Source organism: Mytilus edulis, chromosome 11 (assembly GCF_963676685.1).
Source record: "Mytilus edulis chromosome 11, xbMytEdul2.2, whole genome shotgun sequence".
Taxonomy (NCBI): Eukaryota; Metazoa; Mollusca; class Bivalvia; order Mytilida; family Mytilidae; genus Mytilus; species Mytilus edulis.
The window spans coordinates 40,696,884-40,709,252 of NC_092354.1; the positions used below are offsets into that span (position 1 = coordinate 40,696,884).

Genomic DNA, 12,369 nt, shown 5'->3' on the forward strand with positions numbered 1-12,369 from the left:
ATTCATCAAAAATTCAATGCAATACCCCTAATTGTGCCTCCATGGAATTTAATAACCACTTGTTTGCACTAAGTAAGCTCGGAAGTGATTGAAGAATGAAAAAAAAAGAAGCTTAAAGTTTATATAAATTAATATTGATTCTAAAAATAACATATTCATCAATTAATTTACAGAATGTTAACAAACCGAAAACCATTTGATTGCATCAAAAACATGAAATATTAATGTATAAATTAAATGTAATTTAATTCAAACGAAACTGTTATTTATGTAGTGAAGTTGCTGTTTCATTGGCGTATATTTAACAAAGCCTTTGTCTCTTATGAGGCCATTTAGTGAACATCATTCGGTACATTTGTAAATGCCTCTTATGATATCGAACATGAGTCGTTTTCTTTTGTCTTTCTTTCAAAAGTGCTTTTTACAAGTTAATGTTACATGTAACATGTATATCGAAAATATATTTGTTAGGCGTTATCGATATATCGTTGGAGGTCTGACTTCAATGAAACATGTTTTATATTGTATTAAAAAAAACTTATCATTTTAATGCAGAAATGACTTTTTTAATCAATTTTGAGAAGAGAAAAATATTGTTGCATACGTATGATGCATTGATACACTTACGAATGTTGCAGTATATAAAGATCAAAAGAAGGCGTATGCAGATCTTGGTGCAATTCGTCAATAAATCATTTTGTGAATAAATGAACTCATCATAGATACCAGGACTAAATTTTTTATATACGCCAGAGGCGCGTTTCGTCTACAAAAGACTCATCAGTGACGCTCGAATCCAAAAAAGTTTTAAAAAGGCAAAATAAAGTACTAAGTTGAAGAGTATTGAGATCCAAAATTCCTAAAAGTATTGCCAAATACAGCTAAGGTAATCCATGCCTGAGGTAGAAAAGTCTTATTATTTCAAAAAATTCAAAATTTTTAAATTATAATTGCCATGCAATCATAAGGCATGACTTTAATTATAACCGCATTCGAAAAATGTCATTTAAATGATGTAAAAATGAGAAGAAAAAAAAATTGTATTTTATGAACATATTATATATCATGTTCTTCAATTTTAATGGAATGACATCAAATTTAACTTAAAATATGAAAAAAACAAATTTACGATAAACAGATAGTTGAACATTGAAGGAAATATGCACAACACTCACATTGTTCAAGCCTTTTTGTTTTGCTCTTTCGGTAACCAGTTCCAAACAGTAATTCAGTACGAATTCCTGAACTGGTAATCCTGATATGCACAAACCAACTTAAGGTGGTACCCAACACTTAAAATAAAATCAATTTGGCTCGTTTAGTTTTCTTGAAATTTTGACAAAGTATTTACTTTGATCCTTTAAGAAAAATATAAAAATTAAAATTTTTTTGAACCAACCGTTTTATCAGAAAAATTACACTGGTCGTATAGCAGTTTGACAAACACTTATTTTGATCATTGAGAAGCTTAATATTCCCTTAACAACACAACGTAATTAAAAAGTTTAGCTGATTTTAAAGAGTTATCTCCCTGTAGTGTTAGGTACCACATTAAGTTGAGATATCCAATCGTTATACTTATTTATCATAGGAATCGAAGATTGATTGATAAATGGTTACTTAACGTCCAGTGGCAAATATATCATGCATGTCAGGACAAATCGAAGAAAACCCCTTCCGTTCGGAACAAATCTAAACTTAGGAACTTTGTGCATACGACCCTCAAATTATATAAGAAAATACGGCAAATGTAGCGTTTAACTTTAATGATCAAATCACTTATTTCATATTTGCTTATGATATGATCTTTTAAGTGGTTAGGTATTTCAGAGTTAAAAAAATCCAACTTCGGAGTGATGATAAGATAATAACTCTATTAAACATTCGATTCGAGCTTTCATGTGAACGGAAGTCATATGTACTATTGTATAGGAAAGTGTTTGACGAAAATACAATATTACTTGTACATTTATATAAAGTATAAATAGAAACGTATATCTTAGCATTTGCATAGTTATATTGTATATTTCCTTGTCATATATGGCACCGACCATACGTATCTAATGAGGAAGGACACGGATTTGTTTTATTAGGTATAAAGTCAACATCGAGTGTTATGTAAAATATTCTCGTCCAATCATTTCAATGAAGGATATCGTTAGGTCTTCTTTTAATAAATTTGAACAATGTTCGATCCGAAAAAAAAAACACAAAAAAGCAATGCCCCACTAAAGACCAATGGCGTTGGCTAACACTATCATTATTCTTATTGTTTTGACTCGTGTTCAAAAGTTAATGTTTTGAAAATTGCTAATTAATTTTTCTAAAGTAATCAAACTGAAAAATTAATCAAACTTACCTGATAATTAACTATCCAAACTTTTATGTATCCTAGTAGCACTTTTAATGATTGATATTTCTTAAAGTGGAGCGTTAAATGACCATCTCTGATAACGTTTCACTTATTTCAAGATTTACAAATATCTCTTTAAATTGGTAATAAACTTTCTCTCTAAATAGATGCGTGCTTTTAACCCTTAAATGGTAGTGACCGATATATTAAAGAACGTTGTTTACGTTAGCGTGGTTAATAAAGTCATTTATAGTTCGATGGCATGTTATAAGCGGTCATGTCTTATTGTGGCGTGGCCTGATAAGAAATGATGTGATTTTATTATTAGTTTTCAACCATTTATAAAGGTTAATTTAACCTGAGAGAGAGAAATTTCACTAGGTGATTGTTACAAATGATTAAATCAGTACGAACGATTTAATTAAAATTATGGATTCTGAGTTTCTCAGTGAATGGCATATCGACATGGAAAGAGTTGCTTCCCTTTTGATACGCAATTTAATCAAAATTGTAAAAAATGAACGGAGGCTTAACCTAATCTTTCCGTCATACATTTCGGGATAGAAAAGTTGAGATTTTTCTTTTGATTCATGGTCATAATGTTTGTCTTTTATCGTCAGTTTTCAATTATTTTTTAAATGTTTTTTTTAACGATTGGTCTATTATGGTAAACGTTCAGTGGGAAATGTTTCAGGTATATACAGTGCTATATTTTAGGAAGATTATATAAAAGTGACTGACTACACATGCGCTTCTCTTAGTATTCGGAATATTTGAAATATCATATGATAATTATAATGTGTCCACTTACAATGAAAGCGGTCAATTTCGTTTCAAATATCATATATTATTGTAAATCTTTTTTTTTAACTTAAGATCAACTTAGTAATTGTCAATAAACGTTCAGTGGTACGTATGTTAGGCAAATTCAGTGCTATTTTTGACGCTATAAATGAGACTGACTACACATGCACTTCCCTAGATATTCGGGATTCTTAAAATGATTATTCATGATGTGTCCTCTAACAATAAAAGAGGTATTTTTGTGTTTTAAATATTATATATTATTGTATATCTCTTTTGTTCTTGTGATCACTTGAGTGATTGTCGATAAACGTTCAGTTGCAAGTATGTCAGGCATATTTAGTTGTACGTTTGTCAGTGATGCCATGAAATAGACTTATTGAACATAGTGCACTGCCCTTGATATTCAGCGGAATTTTTTAAATGAATACTTACCTCTTGTTTTGTTAGGGGCAAACTTATAATCATATCTTCTTTTTGAAGGCCTTTATTTTATTGTAACTTCTTTATTTCATTGTTTGTTTAAATGATAATTGATAACGATTAATCTACCATTATCAACAAAGTGATTCCGGATAAACGTTCAGTGGCAAGTATGTCAGGCAAATCCGTACTAATTTTCAATGATGACACAAAACCAGACTATTTACTCATGCACTTTCCTATGTATAAATTAAGTAGGTACCTATATTCGATTACAATGCAAGGAAACAATTAAGGGTTTATCATAATAAATGCAAAATTGACCTAATTTATAAATGTCAGTCACAGGAGTGATTGGAATTGCAAGTTTGACATGAATGACAGCCGCAGGAGTGATTGAAAAGAAAACCAAAATACAACCATAATTATTATGTTAAAATGCAAACAGAAATTGAATAAAATATAAACGATTATTTCTATTCTTCAATTACTAATAAATATAATGTTATGTTTACACACTAAGAAGTCGTACTGACTGACTTTCTGGTTCTCACGACCTGATTATCTAACAGAAATAGAATCACTATGCATAGGTAGAAGTCATCGTTTGTATAATATGAAGAACATTCATTCCGGGGTTCGAACTTTAGTTTTAATCTTAGAACATTTCAATTAAATTTCAATTTTCGACAAGTATGGTCAATGAAATACACGCACTTTTCTTAACAATGTTAACCTTGATTTGTTATCATGTCAATGCTGTGTCTTTGTGACACATATTTCATACGTTCAAAGGAAGTTTATTTATAATTTTTACGTCATCCTTATATCTGTGTAACCTTTTACATTTTTATTTATCTAATAGAAATAGATCGAACTACTGCTCTTATATTAAACTTATCGTTTGCATAATATGTAGAACATGCATTCCGGGGTTCGAATTTTAGTTTTAATCTCAGAACATTTCAATTATACATGTATTTCAATTTTCGACAAGTATGGTCAATGGAATACACGCATTAATCTTAACTTTGATTTGTTATCATGTCAATGCTGTGTCTTTGTGACACATATTGCATACGTTCAAAGGAAGTTTACCTATCATCTTTACTTTTAACATATATTTATGTAACCCTTTACATTTTTCTTAGGTTATGCGTTAACTATGTGTTTGAATTTTAGTTCAATTTTAAACTCTGGACATTTCAATTATATTTCAATTTTTAACAATTGTGTCAATAAAATACGCGCACTTTTCCAAATGTTGATTATCTATCATGTCAATTTTGTGCTTATCAACCATATTTAACACGGTAAAACGAAGTCTATTCTTATAATTTTCAACTTATAACAGTTTGAAAAAAGGGGGGATATGTTAAAGAAAAAAATATGTTTAACTCCACAGTTATCCTTCGCAGTGATCCAATGTTATAAATGCTTATTTTAATGAAGCTTACATTTTCTTTTCATCAATCTTTATTGTTCAGAAAACAAAAGGCAGCGTTCGGAAAGTCAACTATAAAGGCTGAAGTCTATAAGGATAATAGTTAAGTAGCTTATGGAACAAACAGTCAACTTCAAATTCATTTATCATAGCAAACTTAATTTTGATTTTTTTTACCTCGATCTTCATTGTTATGCACACATAAGATAGTGTTCGAAGAGGCATTATATATAAAGGTTCAAAGCTTGATTTAAAACGGTTACCGTTGTTTCACGAATTTAATTGTTAAGTTGATAAAATAACAAACATTCAACTCCAAATTCATCATTCATGGCAAACATGATATTGAAGAACAGATTCATCCGTATTTAACGTTTAGTAGACAAAAGGCCGTGTTCGAAAAATCATCCATAAAGGTTTATTATTAGATTTGAAATGTCGTAACCTGAAATAATGAAGGAGCTTATGGAACAAACCCTCAACTCTAAATTCATCATTCATGTTAAAAACGATATTGAAATGAAAACAAATTTATATTTGTCAAATCCATCTTGAGCGTTTAGTAGACAAAAGGCAGTGTTCGAAAAGTCATCTATAAAGGTTTAAAGCTTGACCTAAAATATCGTAACCTAAAATAAACGAAGAAGCTTATGGAACAAACATTCAACTCCAAAATTATAAATCATGACAAACATGATATTGACAAACAGTTTAGCAGAAATAAGGCAGTGTTCGAAAAGGCATCTACAAAATTTTATGTATAATGTTTTAATGCTTGACCTCAAATGTCGTAACCTAAAAGGAATGAAGTAGCTGATCGAACAAACACTCAACTATAAATTTATTAATCATGGCAAACATAATATTGAAAAATAAAACGTTTTGAGTGTTGAATTTGTGATTTATATCAATATTTACATGCGAGTTCTTTAAACAAATACACGATTAAAATAGAGATCTACAGTTGAGCAAAATATTTACATAGCATTTAAAGGGGTTGCGAGTGGTTTAACTATTAAACTGACGGATTTATCTAAACCTTAAGATTCCTATAAAAGAAGTGACTATGATATAAAACGTTCACTCGTATTTACTGTTCTGTTGAAAAGCGCTTCGTTAGCATACTGTACAAAAGGAAACTTCTTTGCCCATCAAGTTTGTAAAACTTAGAAAGCGCGTTTTGTTCTGGTTAGCAAAACAAAACTGTTTTCGATGTTGAACATTTACACTTACTTGTTCAAAAAACAAAAGTTTGAAAATAAAAAGACTAAAGTACGATGTTTTTGCGTAGGAAAGTAATCGCAGGTGAACTTTTTTTTTACGGAAAATACCATCTGTTTCAATCGTATACCTATATTTATTCAATCGTGTTATCTTGATCGTAAATCCTCTTAAGGATTTTTCGAAGGCCGGTAAATATTTATTGTTTTGAAAGAGATCGAAAATAGATTTAATAATCTAACTTCTTGCTTATCGATTTGTAAATGCTCGTACAGAATAGACTGGGCGAGACGTAGAACAAGTTATCTGGTAAAGTAAAATTGGTACCGTTAACTTCCGGTTTTGGAAAAACTTAGCACGTGCGAAGTATTTGAAGACAAATAATATAGGTTTGATTCCATACTGGAAGAACAGCGAAAGATTGAAAGCGATGTTCAAACTCATTAGCGGAAAATAAACTAACAACGTCATGGCAAAGACAACTATAATACTGGAGTAATAAATTAATATATTTAGTTCATCTATTGTAGGGAAGTTTTAAACAAAGTGAACATTGTAGCGTATTACATGTGACGAGACCCGATTGGAGAATAAAACCTCGTTGTTAGTAACCCAAATTTAATCCATAGAAGTGCATGTACTAACATAATGTTTACACTTGTTAATAATTTGAACAAATCAGTACCTGGCACAAGTACATTTAACTTTTGTACCTGTTTGTATTTCTAATTATCAGATATACTGTAAATTTGTTTTGGACACACACACTATAAAATTGAATAACTAAAGCAGTTTACTTATACATTCGTTTTAAATTATACGTAATTAAAACCTGATAAAATTTGGCACGTTCCAGTAGACTTTTGACTGCAAATTTAGATTTTAATGAACGGAATTTACTATGATAAATATTGTTGTAAACTTCAGTGTATGGAAAAAAGTGTCAATGTCAAAGATTTTATTGATTCAAGATCGTCATCAAACACATAAAACAAACACGATTAATTATTATGATATTTGTATATTCAAACAGCATTTTAATTATTATAATATTTGTATATTATATAGATTCAAACACATTTTAACAATGTCTTTTTTTTAATTTCGACTGAGCGAGAAATAAGTTTCGAATACGATATGCTTACTAGACAGTACACTGAGTTAGGATAAATCTTAAACGGTTGGGAAAACTGGGGTTTTCATTACGATATATTTGTGTTTTGTTATGCATTTACATTTCTACATTGGTATAGGGGGAGGGTTGAGATCTCATAAACATGTTTAACCCCGCCGCATTTAAATTTGCGCCGGGCGCCTGTACCAAGTCAGGAGCCTCTGGCCTTTGTTAGTCTAACTTGTATTATTTTAATTTTAGTTTCTTGTGTGTAATTTGGAGTTTAGTATAGCGTTCATTATAACTGAACTAGTATATATTTGTTTAGGAATAAGCTGGAGGACGCCTCCGGTAATTTCTCGCTACATTGAAGACCTGTTGGTGACCTTCTGTTGTTGTTTTTCTATGGTCGGGTTGTTGTCTCTTTAACACATTCGACATTTCCATTCTCAATTTTAATGTTTGTAATGTTATTTTTTAGCAAATCATTTTGCGTTTTTACTATTTTTGTGCCTATTTATTATCGTTTGGGTTCATTATTCTCTATCCAGGCCATCGTTTAACCTATTTGTTTCTTCAAAAACTGTGAAACAGTATGTTGATATCTGATGTAGAACAATTCTAGTCTCGAAACGTTCTATGGTAAAACTATCAATATGATTTTTTTTTAGCGATTTATCATGTTGTCCAATACTCTTTTAATAATTGTTAACCTATAGTTTCTATTTCATAAACATTATACGGTTAATGTATTTAACTAATAGGGCAAGGTAAGGTTTCGGATTAGGTTCAATGATGGGTAAGTTAAGTATAGCTCTGATGAATTCGAACTTCTTAAGTAAAAGAAGCTTAAGGGAGTTCGCTTCTCAGTTTCAAAGTAATTAACTTTTCAAAACACTAGTTTATATAGATAGGGAATTAATAAAGGAATCCAAAGAGCAAAAAAAATATATTGGTCACCTTGCTTGTTTTCGAGATATTAGCCATTGGAATTTTGGCGGTGAATATTTTCTCTTGACTATTCATAGCTTTATCATTGACAAGTTGAGGTTCTCAAAAACTGTTGAAAAGTAATTAAAATTTTATAAGACTTTTACAGATGGCTTAGCATTATACATGTGAAAGATTGACGAAAAGAAAAATGGGGGTCACCGGGCAAATTTTTTCAAGGCATTCAAATGGAGAAAACCAGAGGATTCGGAAAATCTGACAAAAAATCTAAAACATGACAAGCCAGCTTCCTTAAAACGATGTTTAGTATATGAGGGTTAAGATAGGTTAAAAAAAATTAGAAAATATGGGACAAAACGTTCAGGATAAAGGATAAAAAAAATAAAGAATAGGGTGGAAAATGTAGAAAACAACAACCTAGAGAATAGAGAGTAATGGAGTACTTAATTATAACGAATTGTTTGGGAGTAGCGGGCAAAATGGGATGAAAATGTAGAGAATACAGATAAAAAGGCATAATAAATAAGAAATAGAGAAAATGGTATAAGAATAAAAGATATAAATAACCCCAACCAGACCCTCATATATTGATTAACCATAAAGACTTACCCGGTGATAGTTCCATCTGTCTCTTTGTAATGCTAAAATGGATGTTCTCCTTCACATGCTTCATTTTAGAACACAGTTCCTCCAGCTGTTTTTGGCTGTCCTGGGACTGTTGTTTAAACTCGTCAATTGTACCGGAAATGACGTTGACAAAGGAGATGAGGTCTTCAACTGGGAAGTCCTCATTTACATTATCAAACTTGTCTGTTTCGAATACTTCACTGTACTCTAAAATCTTATCGTTGAAAGATTTTATATTGTATTCCTCTGGAGCCTTTTCAGCCCATTTTTCTTCCGATTCTGATTTCTTGTCATCATCTTCTTTCTGTTGTACCGTTTCACTCTTATTATTTTCCAAATCAGAAGAACTCTCCTCTTTAGCCCGATCCGTATTATCATCCATTTCTACTTCCACTTCCGGTTCAGAATTATTGTTCCCATTTTGCTCATGTACTGGTATCGGTTCTTCCACGTTTTTAGTCTCTGGAGGCGGTTGAGTTTTAGCCCGTCCGTGGCCAACATGTGTAGGTTTCGTTTTGTCCATGTTTTTAGGCTTCTGAGATGTGATGCTGTAATTTCTTTGAGATCTCTGTGATGTTTCAGAGACAGTACGCTTCACAGGAGATGGCGTCGTTGACGGTCCTTTCGATCCTGGATGCGCATGTCGCTGATTGCTGGAAACAATTCGCCTTCTTTCCCCAGGCATGATTAAATATCAGCTATCGTACCTAAAATGCACAATTAAGAATTATTATTTTGTGGTAAAAGATCACTATCTGGATTTGAAGCTGCACTGAAAAAAGTAAACCATTATCCATAATATTTAAGTAATATAGACCCCATTTGTTTTCAAAAATACGTGGGCCTTTGTCCTTTGTTATTATTACATAAGTTTCATTGTCGCTGCAGAGTTTTGATAGTTATAACTTTACCACAACAGCACGTCTATTTTTTCAGTTCATTAAGCATATTTTTGTCTCATACCAATACATGTTACATCTTAAAATTTATTAAATTTAAATATTTAATAAATAAAATAACCATTTAAAACACAAAAGGATAATAATCTGTTATTCAAAAGATGTTAAGCCTATTAGGTGCACAGTGCAGAAATGTGAGAACTTTTTATTGTATCGTTTTGACAATCTGATTAAAGTACATATCACGTTTTGCTAAAAAGGAACTACATTTTTATTCTGGTAATTATAACACAAGGCAATAATGGGCCAACGGTTTCTTTTGGTATATATTTTCGTTCTCAATAAAACCATATACATATGTATAGAATAGACAATTATGTACATTTTTGCCCTGAACTTCAACTTTATACATATCTAAAAGGCTACAATCAGGGTCCAAAATGGATCTTTTTAAAAAGTCTTCATGATCCATCATGCTATGTAAATAAAGGCAACAGTAGTATACCGCTGTTCAAAACTCATAAATCCATGGAAAAAAAAACAAAATCGGGGTAACAAACTAAAACCGAGGGAAACGCATTAAATATAAGAGGAGAACAACGACATAACACCGAAACGTAACACACACAGAAACGGACCAAGCATCAGACAAAACACCACGAGAATAACAAATATAACATGAAAACCAAATACATGAATTTGGGATAGACAAGTACCGTGCCACGTCTTATCTCAATATCTCAAAAATAAGAGAAAACACAAACGACTCAACGTTAAAATGCAACACACACATAAACGAACAATAATATAACAATGGCCATCTTCCTGACTTGGTACAGGACACTTTTAAAGGGGAATAAAAGTGGTGGGTTGAACCTGGTTTTGTGGCATGCCAAACCTCGCACTTTAATGGCAAAGTTAAATATAACATTGAAATGACAACATGATATTACAGGACTACAATACAAATAAATAGAACATATTAGACAAAGAAAAACATGATTAATAGATAACAAAAAGCATCAGGTTTAAAATTCAATACGCCAAAAACGCGCCTTGTCCACACAGGACTTACAAGTGACGCCCAGATATAAAAGACAATCGTACATTGTAGACTAAAAAGTAATCATATTTTGGAGATTTCTGTCGATGCACGATGATTGTGTGCACTTTTAGCACATTAAATCATCAAGAAAACCTTAAGTAAGTAAATTAAGCTGAAAAATTTTATAAAAGAGGGACAGTCAAACTCATTGATCGAAAATAAACTGACAACGCCATGGCTAAAAATATAAGACAAAGAGACAAAATGGATAAAACGGGAAAAAGCTGACAAAAATTCTTTGGACTCTTTTTTTAATTCAGTAATGAACATAGTTGATATACGTATTCAACATTTTAAAGAACATTTTACTCTTAACAATAACCACAATAAACCTATTTCTCGTATCAAACATAAACTAAAAGAACTAGCCAAGGAATTTGTTTTTGTCCCGGCCGATAAAGCTGCTAATAATATTATAATTGTTTGACGTAAATTTTACATTGAGGTTCTACAAAAAGAAATCACCAATTCACCAACATTCCAACTGACTCTATTTTCAGAAAACGACATCTGTAACAAAGATAAACTTTTAACTACCGCTTTACAAGCAGAACCAAAAACAAAGAAAGTCCAAACTATGTATATTGCTACACAAAACACCTTACAAATATAGATTTATTTCGTCTTCAAGCCATTGTTCCACTTCTAAATTATCTATTCTTCTTACCAGTACACTTGGTACAATCAAAAACCTGATAATAATTTGTTCAAATAAGGCCTTCGAAAATAGTGGAATTAATTACTTTTGGAGTGTCAAAAACTCGTTGGAAGTACTTGATAAATTGCATGCTTATATTGGTGATTTTGAATCTGTTCAAAGTTTTGATTGTTCTACCCTATTTACCACATTGCCTCACATTATGTTAAGAAAAAATACACACACCTAAGTAAATGGGCATTTAAAAAGTCAGAATGTGAATATATATGTTCAAACTCTTTTAGGTTTTTTTTTAGTAGCAATAAACAAAAAAAACTATGTCAATTGGACATGCTTTGATATTATATCTGCCCTTGAATTTTTACTGGATAACTTTTTTGTTCGCTTTGGAGATTCTGTATATCGCCAGGTTATCGGAATTCCAATGGGGACTAACTGTGCACCACTTATTGCGGACCTGATTTTGTATTGCTATGAGTTACAATTTATGACAAAAATCAGCAAAGACCCATCGAAACAACATCTGATAAACAAATTTAATAAAACTTTTAGATATTTGGATGATATTTTGGCTCTCAATAATGACGACTTCAGTATGTATATTAATCAAATTTATCCTGTTGAACTTACTTTAAATAAAGCTAATACTAACAATGACCACTGCCCTTTTCTCGATCTTGATATCTATATCACTAATGGAAAGCTGAATACTAAAATTTATGATAAAAGGGATGATTTTTTATTTCCTATCGTCAATTATCCGTTTTTAG

At 31.1% G+C, this 12,369-nt stretch overlaps 1 protein-coding gene across 2 annotated transcripts in view; it reads right to left on the bottom strand.

Moving 5' to 3' along the window:
* The window catches only part of LOC139495578 (death domain-containing protein 1-like), a 48,778-nt gene that overhangs the window by 17,743 nt on the left and 18,666 nt on the right, over positions 1-12,369 (bottom strand). For both annotated transcript variants that reach the window (XM_071283854.1, XM_071283855.1), the window contains exon 2: positions 8,920-9,644. In XM_071283854.1, the coding sequence (XP_071139955.1) occupies positions 8,920-9,622 (703 nt within the window). In that variant the 5' untranslated portion in view covers positions 9,623-9,644. The remainder of the gene's footprint in view (positions 1-8,919; positions 9,645-12,369) is intronic.